This window comes from Tachyglossus aculeatus, chromosome 2, assembly GCF_015852505.1.
Source record: "Tachyglossus aculeatus isolate mTacAcu1 chromosome 2, mTacAcu1.pri, whole genome shotgun sequence".
Classification (NCBI taxonomy): domain Eukaryota; kingdom Metazoa; phylum Chordata; class Mammalia; order Monotremata; family Tachyglossidae; genus Tachyglossus; species Tachyglossus aculeatus.
Window position 1 is genome coordinate 8,775,017 of NC_052067.1, and position 27,383 is coordinate 8,802,399.

The 27,383-nt window shown below is 43.3% G+C and overlaps 1 protein-coding gene across 1 annotated transcript in view; it reads right to left on the reverse strand.

The window, feature by feature from the left end:
- The window catches only part of CRPPA (CDP-L-ribitol pyrophosphorylase A), a gene marked incomplete at its 5' end in the record, with an annotated part of 338,976 nt that overhangs the window by 116,324 nt on the left and 195,269 nt on the right, over window positions 1-27,383 (reverse strand). The window contains one exon of the mRNA XM_038761326.1: window positions 18,546-18,677. Within this exon, the coding sequence (XP_038617254.1) occupies window positions 18,546-18,677 (132 nt within the window). The remainder of the gene's footprint in view (window positions 1-18,545; window positions 18,678-27,383) is intronic.

A 27,383-nucleotide genomic window follows, 5' to 3' on the forward strand; every position in this document is an offset into this window, starting at 1 on the left:
ATTTATCGGGTGTGTTCTGGCTCCAATTTAGTGAACAGAGGTACAGAGATGATGGATGATATGTGTAGCCTGCTCGTTTTCAATATGATTTAGATTTATACAGAATTTGGCATGATCAATTTTACGAGGGAAACAGTGAAAGAAATATGCGTGCCTTTATCCCAGTGGGAAAAAAAATAACAAAATGCTGAACAGAATGAAAGAATAATTCATTGACTTTATGATGCCATTTTGGGGCCTGACACATTTTAAGATTCCCATGCAATGTTACATCATAATCCCCTGAAAAGAGAGGTTTATAATACAAACAATGACACAACCAGAATGAGCCATGAATGGTATCTTTGTGTAGCTCCATCTTTGTTTTTATGGTCATAATCACCTACAATTCTCAGTGAATACTAACAGCAAAATCCATTGCAGATATGTTTGTTTTTAGACAAATTTACTTCCTAATAGTATTAGTTCGCAACTGGCACCGTGAAAGCAGCAGGATAAAGGTAAAAGCTTAATTAAAACATGCTTCTCCAGAAGTTGGGAAAAGCCTGTAATGTGCTGGAGCAGGCGAATTATTAACTTCACTGCTTAAATGTCCGCTGTTACTCATTGTTTCCATTGTCCTTGTGTTTATTTTCTCAATCAGATACCTGGATGAGATTACTTTCCACCAACCAACACCCTTCTCATTTTCTCCTATCTCTCATAGTCCATATTGCTGATGTTCCAGCAGAAATGATGAAAAATTACCTATGAATTTTTTTCCACAAGCCTAGAGCTTTAACTATTAAATCTTTCAGCTAGCGACTATAAGGTGGGATCCATAACCGTTGCTTTCAAAAAGGAGAAATAGAAGCAGTTGTAAATCAAGAATATTATGTTTAACCAAACTAGGCGCTAGACATAGTCATAAAGGAATTACAGCTTCACTACTTGCTGATTTGGGGAACAGCTGCTAAAATTCTTCCCTATTCATTCTTTTGTCTTCCTGCTTTCTCTAAGCAAATCACTTACACTTAAGAAATTAGGGACCTGAAGAAATTCCTGGATCGTCGGCTTTGGGAGTTTCAATAATGCTTGGAACTTGCTCACCCTCCTCTCTTTCTCCATGCTTACACTGATCCTCAGGGATTTCAATATCCACGTGGATGTTCCTGATGACCCTTCCACTTCCTCTCACTCCTCAGCTCCACTGATCTCCCCTGCTCCACCCACTTCCCCCACTCACCAACTTTCATTTATTCATTCAATTGTATTTATTGAGCACTTACTGTGTGCAGAGCACTGTACTAAGCGCTTGGGAAGTACAAGTCGGCAACGTATAGGGATGGTCCCTACCCAACAACGGACTCACAGTCTAGAAGTGGGAGACAGACAACAAAAAAAAACTTGGATCCACATTCAATCTCATCCACTCTAATCACTGACTCATGTAGTCTCTACCCTTCCCAATTTGGAAATCCCTATATTCGACCATGATATCCTCACCTCCATTCCCTCCCACACAGCTTCCCCCACAGAGACCTCTGATCTTCTAACCCCATCCAATTTTCTCCGGTCATCATGCCCCATTTAGTTTAGTTTAGTACACAAACCACCTTTCCTTGATAACCAATTAGACATTCTCAACACCAGCCTCTATATTGAACTCAACTTACTTGCTTTCCTATCTCTTTCCCAATCTCATATCTCTAACCCTCATCCTGGATCACCTTCACAGTGCACTTCCTTTGCTCCTGTGTACTAGCCACTCACTCCTGTCCTCCCCGTGACTTTGCCATCTCTGTAGACAGCACCATTCATTCATTCAAATTTATTGAGCACTTACTGTGTGCAGAGCACTGTACTAAGTGCTTGGCAAGTACAAGTTGGCAACATATACAGATGGTCCTTACCACCCTCTCTCGCAAGCCCGTAAACTTGGCATTGTCCTCAACTCATATTTCTCATTCAACCCACAACTTTAACCTGTCACCAAATACTGTTGGTTCAACCTTCACACCATTGCTAAAACCCGCCCTTGTCTCTCCATTCATTCATTCATTCAATTGTATTTATTGAGCACTTACTATGTGCAGAGCACTGGACTCAGCGCTTGGGAAGTATCCAAATTGCTACCAATTTATTCCAAGCTCTTATGCTATCCCGCCTTGATCACTGCATCACCCTTCTTGCTGACTTACCTGCCTCCTGTCTCTCCCCACTCCGGTCCATACTGCTGCTTGGATCATTTTTCTACAAAAACTTTCAGACCACGTTTCCCCACTCCCCAACAACCTCCAGTGGTTGCCCACCCACCTCTGCATCAAATAGAAACTCCTTACCATCAGCTCTAAAGCATACAACCAATCACCTTGCACCCTCCTACCTTACCACACTGATTTCCTATAATAATAATAATGGCATTTATTAAGCACTTACTATGTGCAAAGTGCTGTTCTAAGCGCTGGGGAGGTTACAAGGTGATCAGGTTGTCCCACGGGGGGCTCACAGTCTTAATCCCCGTTTTACAGATGAGGGAACTGAGGCACAGAGATGTTAAGTGACTTGCCCAAAGTCACACAGCTGACAAGTGGCAGAGCCGGTATTCGAGCCTGTGACCTCTGACTCCAAAGCCTGTGCTCTTTCCAGTGAGCCACGCTGCTTCTCTACTACAACCCAGCCCTCACACTTCACTCCTCTAAAGCCAACCTACTCACTGTACCTCAATCTCATCTATCTTGCCGCTGCCCTCTCACCCACATCCTGCCTCTCGCCTGGAATACCCTCCGTCTCCATATCCCACAGACGATCACTCTCCCTACCTTCAAAGCCTTATCCAAGGCACATTTCCTCCAAAAGGCCTTCCCTCACTAGGACCTCATTTCCTCTTCTCCCACTCCCTTTCGCATCACCCTTGCACTTGGATTCGCACCCTGTATTCACCCCTCCCTCAGCTCCACAGCACTTACGTCCATATCCACAATTTATTTATTTATATTAATGTCGGCCTCTCCTTCTAGACCGTAGTAATAATGATGGCATTTGTTAAGCGCTTATTATGTGCAAAGCACTGTTCTAAGCGCTGGGGGGATACAAGGTGATCAGGTTGTCCCCACGTGGGGCTCACAGTCTTAATCCCCATTTTACAGATGAGGTAACTGAGGCTCAGAGAAGCTAAGTGACTTGTCCAAGGTCACATAGCAAACATGTGGTGGAGTTGGGATTAGAACCCACGACCTCTGACTCCCAAGCCTGGGCTCTTTCCACTGAGCCATGCTGCTTGTCTAGACACTCTGTAAGTTCGTTGTGGGCAGGGAACGTTTCTCCCCACTCTGTTATATTGTACTCTCCCAGATGTTTAGTAGATTGCTCTGCGATCAGTAAGCTCTCAATAAATGACTGATTGATCAACTGATTGATTGATCAGTGATGGACTTACCCCAGGACAATAGGTTCTGCCCAAGCATTGCTTTCCCCATATATTTTGGTTAGTGAATTAGAGAACATTTCTATGACAACGGGTCCTTGTGTGCGGCCCTTAAGACGTGGTCAAATGCACATGCAGAATGGATGAGTTCAGCCACACAAATTTTCTTTAATGCAGGGTCTCGTGAGAGCCCTACCCTCCATGGAGAGCTAGGGCAATATAATAAGCATATTACATTGTCCACCGTGGCAAAAGGTAAATTGGGGGAATCATGACATAGTTTCCACCCTTACATCCATCCACCACTTTAATAATCATAATAATGATGGCATTTGTTAAGTGCTTACTATGTGCCAAGCACTGTTCTAAGCACTGGGGAGGATACATGGTGATCAGATTGTCCCACGTGGGGCTCACAGTCTTCATCCCCATTTTACAGATGAGGGGACTGAGGCCCAGAGAAGTGAAGTGACTTGCCCAAAGTCACACAGCTGACAATTGGCGAAACTGGGATTTGAACCCATGACCTCTGACTTCCAAGTCCAGGATCTTTCCATTGAGCCACACTGCAGCAACTAACAACCTGAACTTCCCTCTCAACTTCCTGCTAGTATCCCAGTACAGGCTCTTCCTGTTTGGGTAATAATAATAATAACAACAGCAACAATTAATGTATTTGTTAAGCACTTATTACATTCATTCAATGGTACTTATTGAGTGCTTACTGTGTGGAGAGCACTGTACTAAGAACTTGGGAAGTACAAGTCGGCAACATATAGAGAAGGTCTCTACCCAACAATGGGCTCACAGTCTAGAAGGGGGAGACAGACAACAAAACAAATCATGGAGACAGTTTTAAGACACTCAATCAGCTCTTTCTCCTACCTTACGTCGCTGCTCTCCTTCTATAACCCAACCTGCACACTCAACACCTCTAACGCCAACTTACTCTCTGTTTTTGGACGAAATCTGTCTCAGCACCGACCCCTTTGCCCACGTCCTCCCTCTGGTCTGGGACGCCTTCTGTCAGTCCACCACTCACAGCCCGCCACACACCAACTTCACTGTGTGACCTTGGGAAAGTCTCCTAACTTCTCTGTGCCTCTGTTACCTAATCTATCAAATGGGGTTAAGACTTGTGAGTTTCATTTGGGGCTGAGTACAACCTCATTAGCTTGTATCTACCCCAGCGCTTAGTACGGGGCCTGGCACACAGTAAGAGCTTAACAAATAGCACCGGAAAAAAAAGTTTTCCATCTTCAAAGCCCTCCTAAAATCACATTTCCTCCAAGAGACCTTCCCTCACTAAGCCCACATTTTCTCCACCCACCCACCTTTACACATCACCTACCCACTCAACTCAGATCTGTACACCTTAATCACTTGATAATAATAATAATAATGATGGCATTTATTAAGCACTTACCATGTGCAAAGCACCATTCCAACGGGCTGGGGTGGATACAAGGTGATTATGTTATCCCACGGGGGGCTCACAGTCTTAATCCCCATTTTATAGATGAGGTAACTGAGGCACAGAGAAGTGAAGTGACTTGCCCAAAGTCACACAGCTGGCAATTGGCAGAGCCGGGATTTGAACCCATGACCTCTGAGTCCAAAGCCCGGGCTCTTTCCACTGAGCCAAAGTTCAGTTTTAAGCAGTGGGGTAGATACAGGATACTCAGCTCCCAAATGTGGCTCACAAAATAGGAGGGAGAACAGATATTGAATCCCCATTTTGCAGATGAGGGAACTGAGGGACAGAGGAGTTAAGTGACTTGCCTAAGATCACAAAGCAATTAAGTCATCATCATCATCAATCGTATTTATTGAGCGCTTACTATGTGCAGAGCACTGTACTAAGCGCTTGGGAAGTACAAATTGGCAACATATAGAGACAGTCCCTACCCAACAGTGGGAGACAGAAGAAGAACTTAGATCCTCCAACTCCCAGGCCCATCCTCTTTCCCCTAGGCCACGGTGCTGCCAAACTGGTCGTGCCTGAAAGCCATAGATGTGTTACAACTTCTACGTCAATCAATCAATCGTATTTACTGAGCAATGCTATGTGCGGAGCACTGTACTAAGCACTTAGGAGAGTACAACAGAAGTAGCAGATACGTTCCCTGCCCATAACATGCTTACATTTAAAGAAAACGCCTGCGATGTCTGCTTTCGAAAGTACAGAGAAAGCATGTGGCAGCTTTCCACTGACTTGAACTAAATAAACATTTTACCCTGAGTGCAAAGATCTGAAACAATGTGGCCAATATGGAGAATAAAGAGTTGAAAGCAGGGACTTCAACCCCACTGAGCATCATGTGCACCAGATAGCTGCTGCTGAGATGAAAGTAGAGGAGGAAAGGGGCCCCAACCTCAACTAAGGGGTAGAAAAGGAATTTGCCACAAATCAAGACTCTTTTCTCCAAGTTGCAATTGAATGACCCCTTTGCGGGAGAAATGAAGCATCTGATTGATTTAATTACCAACTGTTGCACCATCACATTCATTTATAATTGTTTGACTCTTTCATTAACATTATGAAGCAGATTTATTGCTGAGTGTACAATTCTAACCCCTCTGGTATTCTTTTGATTGAAAGAAAAAGAAATGAATTATTAGAAGTTTCCAAGAAACTGGCGTACTGGAGGTCAAGCATTCCTCCTCTTTCATAGAATATGATGAGATTTCAGAGTCCGTTGCTGGGAGTGGAGACAAGAGGAGGGAGATCAGTCTGAGGATGCTCAATATCATCCCTCCACCTACTACAACTCCCACCAAAGACAAAAATGCATACATTGAGATACTTTGACAATAGGCCTAATGAGTGGGTTATCAGGAAAGAAAATTCGGCATCTCCCCTAGACTGGCATACTTAGAGAAACCTTATCTTCTGGAGTCCAAAACTAGAATAACCAGAGGAAAAACAAAAGCTACAGCAATACTGAAAATGAAAAACATTTGGTTCTTTCAGTCACTCCCTCGTTCAAAAAGCACAATTGATCGAAACAATCTACTGGGGATTTCTCTGAACAGATTTAGTCGTGTATGTTTTACGTGCATGACATGTGACGTGAAAGCATTGTCTGTTTGGTAAATAACGCTGTTAAATTTGACATAATTACCCATTATGAAAACTAGAGTTATAAAGTAAGTCAAACCACTTTACCAAGATTATCTTTTTTTACATCTGCGCTCTGCTATTTTGATTGGGGAACGCCCATTTGATCTTCAAGGGTGCACGCACTCTTTCTGAATGAGTCACCGATCCAGAGGACACAGACCAAATTGTTGCTTTACAGAGCTGCAGACTTTGGGTTTCTCCTCCCACTTTATGGGCCTGCACTCTGGCTCAATGAAGAACGACAGCTCCGTTGAAATGACTTAAAAAATGTATAGAAAAAGTCATAATGTCATAGAAAATGCAGGTTAATAATAATAATCACCACGCAAAATTGTTCACCAAATATGGCTTGAAACTTACTTCAAAGCCTGATTCTGAAAAACACACTTTAAAAGATCAACCCTCCAATTTGGCATTTTTACCAACAGTTTGACAGAGAAGGGAGATCAACCTTAACCAGTCCAAGGAAAGTGCAGAATCGTTGACTAATTCCTGTGCTGTGGGTTGGGTCACTGTGTGCCTGGGTTTGCAATGCTTTATTTCTTCTGATGTAATAAATTTACTTCCATCATTTCCGAAACTAGTTCAGCATCTAAGAGCCCCACATGGGACGGGGGCTGTGTCTGACATGATAATCTTGAATCCGCCTCAGTGTTAAGCACCGTGCTTGGCAACTGGTAAGGGCTTTGCGAATACCATTAGCAGTATTATTATTAACTCCAAAACTACTTCTGCTACGAATCTTTTTTAACTCACGCTGGGACTACGTAGTCATTTCTACCCTAACATATTTAAATAATAATAATAATAGCATTTATTAAGTGCTTACTCTGTGCAAAGCACTGTTCTAAGCGCTGGGGATCAGGTTGCCCCACGGGGGGCTCACAGTCTTCATTCCCATTTTACAGATGAGGGAACTGAGGCACAGAGAAGTTAAGTGACTTGCCCAAAGTCACACAGCTGACAATTGGCAGAGCAGGGATTTGAACACATGGCCCCTGACTCCAAAGCCCGTGCTCTTTCCACTGAGCCACGCTGCTTCTTTACCTATTTGGAATACAGCCTTCCTAGGGAATTTGGGAACCCTCTTCAGACAATCCATGCCCATCTCTTTTCAACACGGTGCTATGTAAGCAGAGAAAGTTGTGCACACACTTAATAATACTAATAATGGCATTTATTAAGTGCTTACTATGTGCAAAGCACTGTTCTAAGCGCTGGGGTGGTTACAAGGTGATCAGGTTGTCCCACAGGGGCTCACAGTCTTAATCCCCATTTTACAGATGAGGGAACTGAGGCCCAGAGAAGTGAAGTGACTTGCCCAAAGTCACACAGCTGACAATTGGAGGAGCTGGGATTTGAACCCATGACCTCTGACTCCAGAGCCCGTGTTCTTTCCACTGAGCCACGCTGCTTCTCTACTTATTTGGAATACAGCCTTCCTAGGGAATTTGGGAACCCTCTTCGGACAATCCGTGCTCACCTGGTTTCAACACGGTGCTATGTCAGCAGAGAAAGGCTGGGCACACACTTGCAGCAAGAGTGCATTCATTCATTCAATCATATTTATTGAGCACTTACTGTGTGCAGAGCACTGTACTAAGCGTTTGGGACATACAAGTTGAGTTAAGAGATGTGCATTATAAGGGAAGTTTTCTTTAACACAAGGTCACCAAGAACTTAACCCCTGTGGACATATGCCTGATGCTCCGTGAATTGCATTCCTGTAGTCCTCTAGACCGTAAGCTGCATGCAGTTAGCGCTCAAAGTCGACTGACTGACTGACACTCCTTTTCGTCAAATTGTCCTCGAACTTCATTCATTTCATTCATTCATTCAAAAGTATTTATTGAGCGCTTACTGTGTGCAAAGCACTGTACTAAGCGCTTGGGAAGTGCAAGTCGGCAACATATAGAGACAGTCCCTACCCAACTACGGGCTCACAGTCTAGAAGGGGGAGACAGACAACAAAACAAAACATGTGGACAGGTGTCAAGTCGACAGAACAAATAGGATCAAAGCTAGATGCACAGGATTAACAAAATAAATAGTATAGTAAATATGTACAAGCAAAATAGAGTAATAAAACTGTACGAACATATATACACGTGCTGTGGGGAGGAGAAGGAGGTAGGGCGGGGGGATGGGGAGGAGGAGAGGAAAAAGGGGGCTCAATCTGGGAAGGCTTCTTGGAGGAAGTGAGTGCTCAGTAGGGCTTTGAAGGGAAGAAGAGAGATAGCTGGGCGGATGTGTGGAGGGAGGGCATTCCAGGACAGGGGGAGGACGTGGGCCGGGGGCCGACGGGTTCTTGGAGAAAAGAGCTGGGGGACACGCCAAAGCCAGGGCCAAAAACTTTAAGTTACTAGTATCAATTATTTATTTCAAATGGACAGATGGACTGCTTCATTTCTTAAAGTGACACACAATTATATAATACAATGATTCTTTTTAACAATAGGATTCTGGGCATATACACCTGGTGCTGTTACACAGGGGGCGGTGCGTTCTTGTGAAGCCAAACTCACGGTATATTACTCAGCCGTTCTAAAACCTTGCACACACAGACAGGGACACACATTAGCACAGCAAACCCAAACAGACTAGCGTTTTTGGACGAAGGTTCTCTAATTCCCTAATGACATACCAGCCAAAATCCAAAGTGAAAACATGCATTGGGGCAGAATCGATAGTAATAATAATAATAATAATAACGATGGCATTTATTAAGTGCTTACTATGTGCAAAGCACTGTTCTAAGCGCTGGGGAGGTTAGAAGTTGATCAGGTTGTCCCATGGGGGCTCACAGTCAATCCCCATTATACAGATGAAGTAAACTGAGACCCAGAGAAGTGAAGTGACTTGCCCAAAGTCACATAGCTGACAATTCATTCATTCATTCAATCGCATTTATTGAGCGCTTACTGTGTGCACAGCACTGTACTAAGCACTTGGGAAGTACAAGTTTGCAACATATAGAGACGGTTCCTACCCAACAGGGGGCTCAATTTAGCGGAGTCAGGATTTGAACCCATGACCTCTGACTCCAAAGTTCGTGCTCTTTCCACCGAGCCACACTGCTTCTCTAGTACTCACTGGACATACAGTGTAGCAGTACTAAATGTACTGCTGACCCACTTGAGGGAAGTGAAAAAAAAACTTACATTATTATTATTATTATTATGGCATTTGTTAAGCGCTAACTATATGCCAAGCACTGTTCTTAGCGCTGGGATAGATAGAAGCCAATCAGTTTGTCCCACGTGGGGCTCACTGGCTTAATCCTCATTTTACAGACGAGGTTACTGAGGCACAGAGAAGTTAAATGGTTTGCCCCAGGTCACACAGCAGACCTTGGGATTAGAGTTGGGATTAGAACCCACATCCTCTGACTCCCAAGCCCGTGCTCTTACCACTATGCCACGCTGCTTTCCTGTCATGCTTTTCATGACAGAGGCGTGATGCTAGGGCATATAATAAATTAAGTGCACGACCAATAGGAACCTAAAAATGTGGTAATAACATTGTGGAGTCAGTTCTTCGAAAACATGGGGGCTTTGTTCTTGCACTACAGAAAACTCATGTTATTGTACTTAGACTCTGTCAGAGACCTGTCAAGGCACATAATCATTTCATCTGACACATCTGTGGCTCAGTGGAAAGAGCCCGGGCTTTGGAGTCAGAGGTCATGGGTTCAATTCCCGACTCCACCAACTGTCAGCTGTGTGACCTTGGGCAAGTTGCTTAACTTCTCTGGGCCTCATTTACCTCATCTGTAAAAGGGGGATGAAGACTGTGAGCCCCCCGTGGGGCAACCTGATCACCTTGTAACCTCCCCAGTGCTTAGAACAGTGCTTTGCACATAGTAGATGCTTGATAAATACCATTATTATTATTATTATTATTATCCTGATGGGGTGTACTGTGGGAGGATGGAGCCTAATTCTTACTGATGGAGGAGAAGGGAGTTGGGAGGGAATGTCTGCTGTTTTACATCAAGGTTGTAAGGAATGATGGTGATGATTATGATAATAGTAATAATTAAGGTATTTGTTAAGCACTTACTACGTGCAAGGCCCTGTACTATGTGCCAGGGTGGATACAAGCAAATTGGGTTGGACACAGTCCCTGTCCCACGTGGGGCTCAAGGTCTCAATCCCCATTTTAAAGATGAGGTAACTGAGGCCCAGAGAAGTGAAGTCATTTGCCCAAAGTCACACAATAGATAAGTGGAGGACCCGGGATTAGAACTCAGGTCCTTCCAACTCTCAGCCCCATGCTCTAACCACTAGGCCAAGGATAGTTTATCTGGGCTCTTTATTAAAATACGTGTTCGACTGCGACACTGTTCCTACTCTACAACTTGTTTTAAAATCCGTCACATTACTGCTCATAAGCGTCGGAAGCTCCACACCCCAAAATGGTGGGATAAAAACCCAACCCTTCATCTGTCTCTCGGGAACAATTCACTTTCCAAGCGCTTAGTACAGTGCTCTGCATAGAGAAAACACTCCGTAAATATGACTGTACATATTTACTATTCTCTTGTACATATTTACTATTCCATTTATTTTGTTAATGATGTGCATATAGCCTTAATTCTATTTGTTCTGATGACTTTGACACCTGTCTACATGTTTTGTTTTGTTGTCTGTCTCCCCATTCTAGACTGTGAGCCCGTTGTTGGGTAGGGGCCGTCTCTATAGGTTGCCGACTTGTACTTCCCAAGCGCTTAGTACAGTGCTCTGCACACAGTAAGCACTCAGTAAATACTATTGAATGAATGAAGGACCGATGACAAGACTTAGCACACAGCACTTCTGTGCATAGCTGCAATTTATTTATTTATTTGTATTGATGTCTGTCTCCCCCTCTAGGCTGTAAACTCCCTGTGGGCAGGGAATGTGTATGTTTACTGCTCTTTTGTGCTCTCCCAAGTGCTTAGTACAGTGCTTTGCAGAAGAGCTCAGTAAATAGCACTGAATGAATGGAAAGTCCATACCCCAAAATGGTAGAATCACAGCACTTTTTGACCCACTGGCCCTCTTCCTCTGTCTCTCAGGAACAATTAAGGACTGATGACAACACTTGCCATTTGGCTAAATACCAGAGCTTTAAATAAGTAGAGTTTTTGCTCCCCTGTTTGCTTTTTAATCTGCACACACAAACTGCAGGGCTTAGCGTCAATGTACAATGAAATTCTGCAGAAACATTTTCCATTCTGATACCTAAATCCCCTAACCCTTAAGCCAGAAGCCCTTCACTGTTGACTTCTCTAAGGCTGACAGTGTGGAGAAAGATCACAATCTCGAGAATCAGGAAACCAGCGGTCTACTCAGCCCCTGGCCCGCTGACACCTTGGGCAAGTCAATCAATCAATCAATCAATCAATCGTATTTATTGAGTGCTTACTGTGTGCAGAGCACTGTACTAAGCACTTGGGAAGTACAAGTTGGCAACATATAGAGACAGACCCTACCCAACAGTGGGCTCACAGTCTAGAAGGGGGAGACAGAGAACAAAACCAAACATATTAACATAATAAAATAAATAGAACAGATATGTACAAGTAAAATAAATAAATAAATAGAGTAATAAATATGTACAAACATATATACATATATACAGGTGCTGTGGGGAAGGGAAGGAGGTACGACGGGGGGATGGAGAGGAGGACGAGGGGGAGAGGAAGGAGGGGGCTCAGTCTGGGAAGGCCTCCTGGAGGAGGTGAGCTCTCAGTAGGGCCTTGAAGGGAGGAAGAGAGCTAGCTTGGCGGATGGGCAGAGGGAGGGCATTCCAGGTCCGGGGGATGATGTGGGCCGGGGGTCGATGGCGGGACAGGTGAGAACGAGGCCCGGTGAGGAGATTAACGGCAGAGGAGCAGAGGGTGCGGGCTGGGCTGGAGAAGGAGAGGAGGGAGGTGAGGTAGGAGGGGGCGAGGTGATGGACAGCCTTGAAGCCCAGGGTGAGGAGTTTCTGCCTGATGCGCAGATTGATTGGTAGCCATTGGAGATTTTTGAGGAGGGGAGTAACATGCCCAGAGCGTTTCTGGACAAAGACAATCCGGGCAGCAGCATGAAGTATGGATTGAAGTGGGGAGAGACACGAGGATGGGAGATCGGAGAGAAGGCTGATGCAGTAGTCCAGACGGGATAGGATGAGAGCTTGAATGAGAAGGGTGGCGGTGTGGATGGAGAGGAAAGGGCGGATCTTGGCAATGTTGCGGAGCTAAGACCGGCAGGTTTTGGTGACGGCTTGGATGTGAGGGGTGAATGAGAGAGCGGAGTCGAGGATGACACCAAGGTTGCGGGCTTGTGAGACGGGAAGGATGGTAGTGCCCTCAACAGAGATGGGAAAGTCAGGGAGAGGGCCAGGTTTGGGAGGGAAGACAAGGAGTTCAGTCTTGGACTGGGTCCCTACTCTACCCTTCTAGACTGTGAGCCCGCTGTTTGGTAGGGACCATCTCTATTTGCTGCCAACTTGTACTTCCCAAGCACTTAGTACAGTGCTCTGCACAAAGTAAGCACTCAATAAATACAATTGAATGAATGAATGAATGAATGAATGAATGAGATAATAGATAATATAATGTGGTAGGGAGGAGAAAACAGCATCAGATTAGAAATTAGTCAGGGAAGGCTTCCTGGAGGAGAAGTGAAGAAGGGGAGAGTGGTGGTCTGTCGCTTATGAAGGGGGAGTTCATTTATTCAATCATATTTAGGGAGTGGTTACTGCATGCAGAGCACTGTACTAGGCGCTTGGGAGAGCACTGTAAGCAGGAGGGAGAGTGCGAGCAAGGGGTTGACGGTGAGAGAAACAAAGAAGGGAGAGAGTGAGTAGGTTGGTGATGATACGTCACAATCAATCAATCAATCAATCAATCGTATTTATTGAGTGCTTACTGTGTGCAGAGCACTGTACTAAGCGCTTGGGAAGTACAAGTTGGCAACACATAGAGACAGTCGGATGATATGACCTGCTGGAGTCAGTATTTTCATGGGGCGGGGGCGGGGAGGAGGTTCACAATTTGGCTGAGGCCTATGTGGGCTTCACACCTGATTGTTCAGTCATCCTGGGCACTTCCCAGCAGGTTAGGCTGGCACCTCATCTTAGGGTTCCCCAGGGCAGATTCATGCAAACCCAGATTTCCCATGGGAAAGCGATGGAAAAAGAAGTGTGTGTCTGTGTAACAATACACGGAATGCAATCTTTTCACTTACACACTTGTGTAAGCATTTCTAACTCTAAACATGAAATTCAATCATGATGACAAAGCAGGTAATTTCATTGCAGGTAAAAGCAGCGACAGAAAACTACTACGTTAAATGCATAATTGAAAGTAGCAACAATTCATCTCATTCCTGGAGCAGGATGAAAGTAATTTTTACAGGTTTTTTGCTAATAATCAAGAAGAGGGAAAATTGACTGGAGCAATAATAAAGTCACATTGATAGGCTTTTAATGAAAAATCAGGGACAGGGGAAATGTGAAGATGGAAAACTACCAACAAGCTATCCTCAAAAAGACCATTCAGGAAACATTATGTTGCTGAATGTTTAGAGCCGATGAGAAATGGTTCCTGAATTTCCTCGAGTGAATGATGTTCATTTCTTCGGGAATACCTGCTTTTGTGATGCAGTTGGGTTTAAACACGTCAGCAGATTTAGGGAGGGTTCTTCAGACAACCCACTGACACTGATGAACTGCCAGACAAAATTAGTGTATGCATGCACATGGTGTTGCACACAGGGTGAGTGTTACAACGCTAGATTTCCTTCACCAGGGCTTCTGAAATAACACAGTCCCTGTGCTACAGGAGAATACACAGTGACAATCATATTTAGTACATGCTATAGATCAAGCAGAAGGCTAAACAGAGGGTAGATCAGCCTCAGTTTTGCCCCAAATAGGATTCCCTCTCTAGGAGGAGGTAGGGAGAACTAGTATTTTTATCCCCATAAGACCCAGAGAGCTTAAGTGACTTGTCCAAGATCTCGTCTCCAGCAAGGGATTAGAAACTGGGTTTCCTGACTTCCAGTCCCAAGCTCTTTCCACTAGACAATGCTTACCTCACCCATGAGAACTGGTTATACTTTAAATTGATCAACACCTTCAGGGTCAGGCAAAGGAAAAGTGAAAAATAAAATGATTCTCTCCTCAGAAAGGGTCCAGTAAAAAGAATAAGAATTTCTTAATGGAAAGCAAGAAGATTCTGAACATATGAAGGCTGAGAAGTGATGGTAGATGAGCCAAAACCCAACTTAACACTATATCAGTTCCACTGTGCACAAATCAGATACACTGACTTCTCTTCTAATATCAAGGTTTTGCTTCTGACAGATCCTATGTCAAGGTAAACTACCACCAGGTTAAACTCGGTCAGCGCTTCAGGAGTACAGACATAAGTCTCTTCCAACATTTAATGGTCAACCAGAACCTTAACAATAACAATAATAATAATTCTGGTATTTATTAAGTGCTTACAATATGCGAAGCACTATTCTAAGCTCTAGGGTAGATACAAGGTTGCCTATCAACCTTCGCATGAAGCAAAAACTCCTCACTATCAGCTTCAAAGCTGTCCATCCCCTCGCCCCCTGCTCCCTCACCTCCCTTCTCTCCTTCTCCAGCCCAGCCCGCATCCTCCGCTCCTCTGCCATGGCTAACCTTCTCACTGGGCCTCCTTCTCGTCTGTCCCACCGCTGACCCCCAGCCCACATCCTACCTCTGGCCTGGAACGCCCTCCCTCCTCACATCGGCCAAACTAGCTCTCTTCCTCCCTTCAAAGCCCTACTGAGTGCTCACCTCCTCCAGGAGGCCTTCCCAGACTGAGCCCCTCTTTACCTCTGCTCCTCCTCCCCTCCCCATCACCCCACTCCCTCCCTCTGCCCTACCCCCTTCCCCTCCCCACAGCACTTGTGAATATATGTACCTATTTACGACTCTATTCATTTTATCAATAATATGCATAATTCTATTTATCTATTTTGAGGCTATTGATGCCTGTCTACTTGTTTTGTTTTGTTGTCTGTCTCCCCCTTCTAGACTGTGAGCCTGTTGTTGGGTTGGGACTCTCTCTACCTGTTGCCGAATTGTACTTCCTAAGCGCTCAGCACAGTGCTGTGCACACAGAGAGTGCTCAATAAATACAATTGAGTGAATGAATGTTCTGCACACAATAAGCACTCAATAAATACAAATGAATGAATGAATGAATGCTCTGCACACAGTAAGCGCTCAATAAATACTATTGAAAGAATGAATAATAATAATAATAATAATAATAATAATAATGGTATTTGTTAAGCGCTTATTATGTGCAAAGCACTGTTCTAAGCACTGGGGAAGTAACAAGGTGATCAGGTTGTCCCACGTGGGGCTCACAGTCTTAATCCTCATTTTGCAGATGAGGTAACTGAGGCCTAGAGAAGTTAAGTGACTTGCCCAAGGTCACACAGCAGACAAGCAGTGGGGCTGGGATTAGAACCCATGTCCTCTGACTCCCAAACCCATGTTCTTCCCACTAAGCCATGCTGCTTCTACCTTCCTATTTTGTAAATAAAGAATTTATGAGCTCAAACAAACAAAAAAAACCCAACAAAAAACAAAATTCAAACCTTGTAGAGAACATACACATGAGCAAAAAGTTCACCTGGCATCCATCCATTATGATGAAAATGACTTTGAAAATGTTTAACTGACAATGACTGTGATTAACTGTCCTTTCACACCTTCAAACGGCTTCCATTCAATTAATAGCTAATTCATTCATTCAATTGTATTTATTGAGCACTTACTGTGTGCAGAGCACTGTACTAAGCGCTTGGGAAGTACAAGTTGGCAACATATAAAGGTGGTTCCTACCTAACAAAGGGCTCACAGTCTAGAAGGGGAAGACAGACAACAAAACAAAACATAATGCCCAATCGCAATCCTTTCAATCCATTCAAACAGCAGTTGAATAGCTCACTTGGTGGAATGACTATGACCGGTGGTAGAGCTATTTTCTGGCCCTGTCCCCCTAAATCATAATAATAATGATGGTATTTGTTAAGCACTTACTATGTGCCAAGCACAGTTCTAAGTACTGAGGTAGATACAAGGTAATCAAGTTGAATAGCAGTTGAATAGCTCACTTGGTGGAATGACTATGACTGGTGGCAGAGCTATTTTCTGGCCCTGTCCCCCTAAATCATAATAATAATGATGGTATTTGTTAAGCGCTTACTATGTGCCAAGCACAGTTCTAAGTACTGAGGTAGATACAAGGTAATCTAGTTGGACACGGTTCCTGTCCCACATGGGGCTCATAGTCTCAATCCCCATTTTACAGATGAGGTCACTGAGGCCCAGAGAAGTGAAGTGACTTGCCCAAGGTCACACAGCAGACAAGTGGCGGAGCCAAGATTAGAACCCTTGACCTCTGACTCCCAAGCCCATGCTCTTGACACTAGGAGAAAGGCTGTTTCTCTAAATGGTTTATTCTCAATAGCTTTTCTAAATACCAAGATGCTGAAGGGATAACTCAATTTGCCTCCAGGCTAACTAAGCGGCTCCTTCTCAGAGAATAATAATAAAGCACTCAATAAGTACATTGGAATAAATGAATGAATAAATGAATTATTAAGGCAGAATATTGGTCTGGTGGAGCTGTCAGTTTGACTCAGTTTAGCACTCTTGCACTTATTAACTTCCATACAGTTTATATGTTGCTTTCAATGATTCTTCTGCACAAATACCATCCAAATCTTTCCCACCATCCATGTTTGTAGTTCTCCTTATTGTTCTTTTTATATTTAAAGAGAACTCCTAATAGCTACCACGAAAAATTTTAAGCCATCTGAGAAGCAGCGTGGCTCAGTGGAAAGAGCCCGGCCTTTGGAGTCAGAGGTCATGGATTCAAATCCCGCCTCTGCCATTTGTCAGCTGTGTGACTTTGGGCAAGTCACTGGGCAACTTCTCTGGGCCTCAGTTCCCTCATCTGTAAAATGGGGATTAAGACTGTGAGCCCCACATGGGACAACCTGATCACCTTGTAACCACCCCAGCGCTTAGAACAGTGCCCTGCACATAGTAAGTGCTTAATAAATGCCATCATTATTATTATTATTATTAATAGTAATGGAACTTGTTAAGCACTTACTATATGACAAGCATTGTTCTAAGCACTGGGGTAGATACAAATTAATCAGGTTGGACACAGTCCCTGTCCCACACTCTTAATTCCCATTTTAAAGATGAGGTAACTGAGTCCCAGTGAAGTGACTTGCACGAGATCACTCAGAGACAGCCCTGTTGTTGGTTTTCCTAAGCCACATCAAAACTATCGATACCTGAATACTGAACATTGAATTCTGAGAATGAGTACCACATGGAAAAAGGAAAATCAACCCCAATTTCCATACCTTCAATATTTCCAGTGAAACTGAAAACACCACGTTTTAAAATTGGGCTGATGGAGTGTGGGGTAGAACATTTACATACTTCATATTTGCCAATTTTTTTTGGCATTTTTGTGCTAATCAAAAACAACTTGCATTCTTTGCCTGCAGACCAGAGGGTCTGCTGGAGATGGAACATGAACAGACAAGCATCATTCCAGCCAAAATGTTTCCTTGTCATTTTCATTTCCCTTTGATTTTTTTTTAAATGAAGGTGCTGATCATTTATCTTAGAGTCTGCAGAGCAGATAAATCGAAGGTGCATACGTGTGTGTGTATGATAATGATGGTATTTGTTAAGCACTTACTATGTGCCGAGCACTGCTCTAAGTGCTGGAATAGATATAAGGTTATCAGGTTGTCCCACGTGGGGTTCACAGTCTTAATCCCCATTTTACCGATGAGGTAACTGGCACAGAGAAGTTAAGTGACTTGCCCAAAGTCACATGACTGATAAGTGGCAGAGCCAGGATTAGAACCCATGTACTCTGACTCCCAAGCCCTGGCTCTTTCCACTAAGCCACGCTGCTTGCAGGAAAATAGGAGTGTGTGCACATATATACAAGTAACCACTTACCTGTGAGTAATAGACCAAAAGGCCATATATGAAAATATTTCTAGTTTTCACTTCCTCTGCAAAATTTCTGATTCCCACTAGATCTTCGACTGCACGGCTCATCGAAAGACTTTCCGAATCATGCAAATGAACCTGAAAAGGGACAGAGGAAAAGTGATGGGGTATGAGAATACACATTCACTATGCATGCCATTAACAAAGGAACCAAAACACAATGCTTCAAAGCACATTCATTCATTCATTCAATCGTATTTATTGAGCACTTACTGTGTGCAGAGCACTGTACTATGCGCTTGGGAAGTACAAGTTGGCAACATATAGAGACGGTCCCTACCCAACAACGGGCTCACAGTCTAGAAGGGGGAGACAGACAACAAAACAAAACATGTGGACAGGTGTCAAGTCATCAGAATAAATAGAAGTAAAGCTAGATGCACATCATTAACAAAATAAATAGAATAGTAAATATGTACAAGTAAAATAAATAGAGTAATAAATCTGTACAAACATACATACAAGTGCTGTGGGGAGGGGAAGGAGGTAGGGGAGGGAGAAGGGGAGGGGGAGAGGAAAGAGGGGGCTCAGTCTGGGAAGGCCTCCTGGAGGAGGTGAGCTGTCAGTAGAGCTTTCAAGGGAGCCCATGAGAAGCACATGGGAAGCAAGACATTGCAAACCGCTTTCATTAACTCATATTAATTTCCACTTAATGCCAGTCATGAATATTTAACATCATGAACTGGAAGTCGTCGTAAAAATCCAGGGATAACAATAAGCCACAGGAAAGCAGAACACAATGTTCTCTACCATCTTTAAAATAGTTCATTAAAATTATTTTAAAGCATCTCTAATCTCCAATCCATCTTTCATGGAATTGTTGGGTATCAAGGGATTTGCAGATTGAACTCTCATCTGAGGAAATCGTAAGACAAATGCATGTTTTGCTTTAACTTCCTTTAGCTGTGCTATGTGAAGACAAATCCTCCCAAGGCTGCTGCCTTTGTCTTCTGTACGGGACACCAAAGCCCCAATTCACAAAAATGGCCTCTGCAGAAAGGCCCTGATGATGTTCATTCCCAGAGACCAAACTGGAGCCCCCAAATGGCCTTTTCTGACTGCCTGTAAGGGCTGTTTTGGGGAATCAATCAATCAATCGTATTTATTGAGCGCTTACTGTGTGCAGAGCACTGTACTAAGCACTTGGGAAGTACAGCTCTTTGGTTCACCTGCAACCCAAATACCTAAGTGGGTCAGCTTTGCCATTTGGGGAATACAAGGGGTAACGGTGGAGAGGAGCCGATAAATGTACCAGGAATGCACTATGTAAAACGGAGGGCACTTCTAGAAGCAAAGAATTTTAATATTCAGACCACGCAGATGGGTAACTTCCCACTTGACTGCAATTTAACTTCCTTGGACTGCTACTTTCACCACCTGGCTACAGGTTAGGGGAGCTGATTCAGTTCTTAGGAAAGAGGGTGAATCTGGGTAGGATAGTCCAAACAGCAGGCCTGCCAAGCTTGGACTATTTAGAACGGGTTCAGATAGAGAGCCTCTCCTGGATCTCACGTTCTCAGCTACTGGGATTTAAACAATGTGGAGAGAACTCCAATTCTGTGAGCATCAGTGCAATCTGGGACCTGTGAAACACAAATCACGGCCCGCTTTTCAGCCAAGTAAAGAAGTGAGAGGTTTAGGGGTGGGTTTTTTTTTTTCAAATGAAAAAAAATATTTCCCTTTTCCTCCAGGTTCAGAAGCCTGATGACGCCATTTGATAAGCACAAGGGGATTTTTAGCAGATGTTCTTCCTAATACTACATAACTAAGAGCATAATCCAGATTTTCCTCTGAATTTTAAGCACCTAAAAAAAGCATGAGTCCCAGGGGTTCCCTGGAGAAGAGAAGTGATTAGAAAGCATCACTGACAAAGTTGAAGTGGAACCAATTTCTTTTCCAAGATATGAAATGGATTTGCCATAGATAAGCTACTGGGTAATTATTTGGATAACTCAGACACAAAAGAATGAGACCTTTTTTTGGCTTCGCTAAATGCACTGATCACATGATCCTCTACTTTGGCTCTAGCTCTGTTGAACGACCCAGAGGTACACCACAAATTGGATACCTATTATAGATCTTCTCAGTAAGCACTGCGTGGGGTTTAAAACAATCACCTTGTCCCCTCCTACCTCACCTTGCTATTCTCCTGCTATAACCCAGCCCGGATACTTCACTTCTCTGATAGCAGGCTATTCACTGTACCTCGATCTCATCTATTTCACCACTGACCTCTCGCCTAGAACTCTCTCCTTCTTCATATCCAACAGAAAATCACCCGCCCCACCTTCAAAGCCATATTGAAGGCACATCTCCTCCAAGAGGCCTTACCTGATTAAGTCTTCATTTTCTTTTCTCCCACTCCCTTCTGTGTCACCCTGACTTGTTTCCCCTATTTATTTCCCCACCCCCTGGACGCCACCCACTGGCCCCACAGCCTTTATATATATATATATATATCTGTAATTTATTTATTTATGGTAATGTCTGTCTCTCCCTCTAGACTGTAAGCTTATGTGGGCAGGGAAACTGTCTGTTATATTGTACTCTCCCAAACACTTGGTACAGTTTCTGGCACACAGTAAGTGACATTAAATATGACTGACTGACTGCTTAAATCTTAGTGGCGTGGATATCATCGCGCTTGGATCCGTGACCTTTGGGTATTTGATATTCACCCCACAACACCTTTGCATCTATCTATAAATCATGTATTATAAATGTTGTATTCATATTAATGCCTGTCTGCCCCTTTATACTGTAAGTTCATTGTGGGCAGGAAACATGTCAACCAACTCCATTGTATTGTACTCTCCCACGTACTTAGTACAGTACTTTGTACCCAGTAAGCGTTCAATCAATACCACCAACGACGATTGATGATGATGATATTACTGGAGTGGGAGTGGAGCAGGGATTATGTTCCCAGTTGGGGAAGATAAAGATTCATTCATTCATTCAATCGTATTTATTGAGCGCTTACTGTGTGCAGAGCACTGTACTAAGCGCTTGGGAAGTACAAGTTAGCAACGTATAGAGACGGTCCCTACTCAACAGTGGGCTCACAGTCTAGAAGGGGGAGACGGAGAACAAAACAAAACGTATTAACAAAATAAAATAAATAGAATAAATATGTACAAATCAAATAAATAAATAAATAGCTGAGGGCAGGTTTCATGTCAACCAGCTCAATTGCTTAGTACACTGGTCTGCACACAGTAAGTACTTAATAAATACCACTGATTGATTGATTAACTGAGGATGGAGGGAGTGATTTGGCCCCCGGGGCAACTGTTCTCTCTGTGGTGAAGGATGCCCATCAGATAGGTCTTCCCACAGAGGAAGAAAGAAAAGCTCATTTGCTTCATAATAATAATTTTGATATTTGATATTATTAGTCCCACATGGCACTTAAGTAGGAGGGAGCATATCTACCAACTCTCATATATTGTACTCTCCAAAGTGCTTAGTACAGTGCTCTGCACACAGTAAGCACTCAATAAATATGATTAATTAATCGAGGGAGAACAGGCATTCAATCCCCACTTTGAAGATAAGGGAACTGAGGCACACAGAAGTGAATTGACTTACTTGCCCAAGGTCACACAGCAACTTAGTGGCAGAGACAGAACTAGAACTTGGAACTTCTGACTCCCAAGCCCAACCTCTTTCCTCTAGGCCACACTGCTGCTCATGACTTACATTTATTTCATCCGAGTAGTCAAGCTCCTCTGATAAATTTGGAGTTTGGCTGAGGTGGCAAAGTGGTTAAGCACTTAACACACATGGTTAGCCCTAAGACACCGTGGGTGGGCACTATTACTGGCAGAATGGGGTCCTGGGGAGGATTTGTTTGAGGCCCAGACTAGCCCCTCATGGATTATCTGCATTCAGCTATACACATGCTTTCAATTTATGAAGAGCATTTGTTTAGTAAATGTTTAATAACATAATGTTGCTCCCCAGTGCATTCATTTCCTGGCATATTATTTTGGAATGTGTTCCTCCCTTGTCTCTGAGGGCAAGTTCATTCATTAAATAGACAAATTTAAAAATAGGGTGACCAATGTTTTCCCTTCCAGCTACCCTCCACAAAATCCCCATTCAGTATTTTCAACTTCATCCATCCTCCTACCAAGGCCTGAGGATAAAAAGGGTCCTTGAGACATAAAGGCAACTGCACTCTGGATTTATTAGATTCACAAGAACATCAATTATGGAGATGAGAAACAAATTGCTAATGCTAATGCCACTGCATGAGTACTTTGGTAGCTTGTAACAGCTAAAATGGGAGAAAAGATAAGTAATGTTACCTAATGAAGCCTTTACCATTCAATTTTCCAAATGCAATTCTCAGGCCACCCCTGAATAGGTTCGTGATTCCTCAAAGAGCTCTGAGAAATTCTGAGAAACCTCAACAAAGTCACCCTCTCTGTGGACAATGAAATTGTTCTCCTTCTACAGTAAATGGGGATTCAATATCTGTTCTCCTTTTATTTTATTAAAGATGTGTATATGTCTATAATTCTATTTATTTAGATTGATGCTATTGATGTCTGTCTACTTGTTTGGTTTCGTTTTGTTGTCTGTCTCCCCCCTTCTAGACTGTGAGCCCGTTTTTGGGTACGGATTGTCTTTGTTGCCAAATTTTACTTTCCAAGAGCTTAGTACAGTGCTCTGCACACAGCAAGTGCTCAATAAATACAATTGAATGAACAAATGAATATGGTACCTACAGTAAGTGCTTAACAAATACCCCAGTTGTCTTTGTTGACCCAAATCATACCAAAAATAGCTTCAGATCAGAGATGGAAATGGGGTCTTAAGAATCCTCTTCAGGTCTTGACTGTGAGTGCCTTGGGGGCAGAGGCTCACATTCAGAGCAGTGCGGTCCAGTGAAAAGAGCACAGGACTGGGAGTCGGAGGAGCCAACTCTGCCACTCACCTGCTGCGTGCTCTTGGACAAGTCACTTCACTGCTCTAGACTCAGTTTCCTCATCAGTTAAAAGGCAAATTCAGTAGATGTTCTCCTTCCTACTGAGACTAGGAGCCCTATGTGGGATAAGAACTGTGTCCAACCTGATTAATTTGTATTCATTCATTTAATCGTATTTATTGAGCGCTTACTGTGTGCAGAGCACTGTACTAAGTGCTTGGGAAGTACAGGTTGGCAACATATAGAGATGGTCCCTACCCAACAGTGGGCTCACAGTCTAGAAGAATGTCACTGTTTATTGTTGTATTGTACTTTCCCAAGCACCTAGTTTAGTGCTCTGCACATAGTATGTGCTCAATAAATACAATTGAATGTTAAGCAGCATGGCTTAGGGGAAAGAGCACAGGCTTGGGAGTCAGAGGTCAAGGGTTCTAATCCCGGCTCCCCCACTTATCAGCTGTGTGACTTTGGTTAGGTCACTTAACTTCCCTGTGCCTCAGTTACCTCATCTGTAAAACGGGGATGAAGACTTTGAGCCCCACGTGGGACAACCTGATTACCTTGTATCTACCCCAGTGCTTGGCACATAGTAAGCGCTTAACACATACCATAATTATTATTATGAATGAATGAATGAAGAATAAGTACAAAAGGGTGGGGGTGGGGTGATGAACTGTGAGCCTCCCTCTAGACTGTGAGCCCATTGTTGGGTAGGGACCGCCTCTATATGTTGCCAACTAGTACGTCCCAAGTGCTTAGTACAGTGCTCTGCACACACTAAGCGCTCAATAAATACGATTGAATGAACGAATGAATAAATACGATTGAATGAATGAATGAATGAACTATCGGCATAGGGGTTAAGGACCCAGTTGCATAAGTGATGCAGTATTGTGGCAAAAGGTGGGCTTTTAGCAGAGCTTTGAAGATGCGGAGAGTGAGAACTACCGGATATGAAGGAGGACGGGGTATATGTTGCCAACTTGTACTTCCCAAGTGCTTAGTACAGTGCTCTGCACACAGTAAGCACTCAATAAATACGATTGATTGATTGATTGATTCCAAGCAGGAAGGACGGAGTGACCAAGAGGTTGGTGGCGTGAGAGAGGAGAACGAGGAGCAGTGATTGGATGAGCACAAGAGCTCTTTGATTTCCAGGCTGCTGGGACACTCTCGCAGTAGTACTAAGGGATCCTTGTCCAAGGAAGGATCCCATCAGGAGCCAGTTGGAGGGATACGGGAGAGGCGAGGAAAGGAGGTTCCGCTCTTCAGAAACCCCCACCTCGCACTCTCGAGAGTTCGTTCCGGGATGGCCTACTAAGAATTTCTGAGAGAGTCTGCCCAGCATAACTGCTTTGTCAGTCAGTCAGTCAGACAGTCAGTCCTATTTTTTGAGTGCTTAATATGTGCAGAGCACTATGCTAAGCGCTTGGAAGAGTACAATTTAGAAATGTAGCAGACACATTCCCTTCCCACAATGAGCTTACGGCCTAGAGGGGGAGACAGACATTAATATAAATAAATAAAATTACAGATATGATCATAAATGCTATATGGGGCCGGGATGGGGGATGAATCAAGGGAGAAAGTCAGCGCAACGCAAAAGGAAGTAGAAGGAAAGGAAAAGAGGGCTTAGTCAGGGAAGGCCTCTTGGAGGAGGTGGGCCTTCAATCAATCAATCAATCAATCAATTGTATTTATTGAGCGCTTACTGTGTGCACAGTACTGTACTAAGCGCTTGGGAAGTACAAGCTGGCAACATATAGAGACAGTACCTACCCAACAGTGGGCTCACAGTCTAAAAGGGGGAGACAGAGAACAAAACCAAACATACGAACAAAATAAAATAAATAGAATAGATATGCACAAGTAAAATGAGACTTTGAAAGCGGCGAGATTAATTGTCTGTCAGCTGTGAAGAGGGAGGGCGTTCCAGACCAGAGGCAGGACGTGGTTGAGAGGTCAGGGGCGAGATAGAAGGGATCGAGATACAAGTCAAAATCATGAAACCACTGTGTTCCCTGCTCACAAGGAGCTTACAGTCTGGAGTCACAATCGACAGAATCAGGGAGGAGTATTGAGAAGCTGTGTGGCCTACTGAATAGCATGAAATCACTGTGTTTCCTGCCCACAAGGAACTTACAGTCTGGAGTCACAATCGATAGAGTCACAGAGAAGTACTGAGAAGCAGTGTGGCCTACTGAAAAAAGTGGGGCCTGAGAGTCTTCAGACTCTAAACTCCTCCTCTAGACTGTAAACTCACTGTGGGCAGGGAAGGTGTCTACCAACTCTATTGTACTCTCAAGCACTTAGTTGAGTGCTTGGCAGTAAATGCCATGGATTGATAGATTATTTGAGTCAGGGGACCTGGATTCTAATTCCTGCTCTGCCATTTGTCCACTGCCTGATCTTGCATAATTCCCTTAAACTGTCTTTGCCTTGGTTTTCTCATCTGTAAAATGGGGATTAAATACCCGTTCTCCTTCCCCCTTGAACTATAAGCCCCGTATAGGACAGAGACAGAGTTCTACCTGATTATCTTCTATCTCTCCTAGCCTATGTGCAGTGCTTGACACACAAGGGCTTAAAATATACCTCAATTATTATTACTACTCTGTGTAGGGTACTCCATTATGAGTTTGGGAGAGTATATTAAAGGTAAAGACATATGATTTTCTGCCTTCCATGATGTTACAAGCTCATGAGGGAGACAGGCACACAATTATTTAGAGTTGGTGGAAAAAGGGACATACAACTGACTTTAACAAGACAATGGAATGAAGTATAACTGAATAAATATGGGTGTAAATAATAAGGTATGTAAATCCACCTGGACATAAGTGCTACGGGTGGCTTAGTTGGTAGCTTGTTTTGTACTTGAGGATATGATCCAAGAGAAGAAAGTTGTAAGAGGCACGGATTGAAAGGGGTAAGAATAAGAGAAAAAACGTAAATGACATTTCTCAATAAAATGCTCTCAGTCCCAAAGAAGTGAACTAATTCCTCATCTTTAAATACTGCATAACTATCCAACTGAAGCAGCCAACAAGACTCTGGGTATTAGGATAAATGAAAGAGGCTGTCATTTTTTTTGCCTTGCCCTGTTTGAGACTCTTCCTATTTGTATGAAATAAATCTGCCATAGCTTGCATTTGCAGCAGGTATATCTGAAATCACTTAACATTAAATTAAAATTAACATTATTTGAAGCACTTATGAAATCACAAGCTGAAAGCGTCTTCAGAAATTGTTTTGCAAATTGGTCTGTCCTTTGGGATAAAAACCGCAGTGTAACAATTAGTTTTAAGGGTACGGTATGTCCAAAATTCACTTAATTCATTAAATGGCTGCTGAAAGCAATTCTATTTCCTCTTAGTATTGCCATATGTAGCACACTGTAGGAATCATAAGTTTAAAGAATTCAACTAGTTACCAATGACTCACATGAGGCATTGATTTGTACAGCTAAACTATTGATTTAAAACATAAATCAACCCCCATCTCAGTTTCTCCTATTTCTGAAAAACTGTAGAAGGAAACGTAAATCTTAAGCACAATCTAAAACCAAAAAGACAGTACGCATTCACATTTCTGTGAAAACCCATTTTGCTATGCACTGTACATTGTCTTCAGATAAGGAAAGTCCAATTCCATGGGTGAAACTGCCAGTTTCGCCTGCTAAAGATGTTCACTACTTCAATAACAATTACCTAGAATCATTATTAAGGTTATTCCCAGGCCACCAAGTTCAACATTTGGAAAGCATTAAGTAGAACGCTTAGCAGATGAACATTGTTGGAGCTTATCCAAACTTAAATATGGCTAATTTGTCTCTGAAAAGCCAAAAG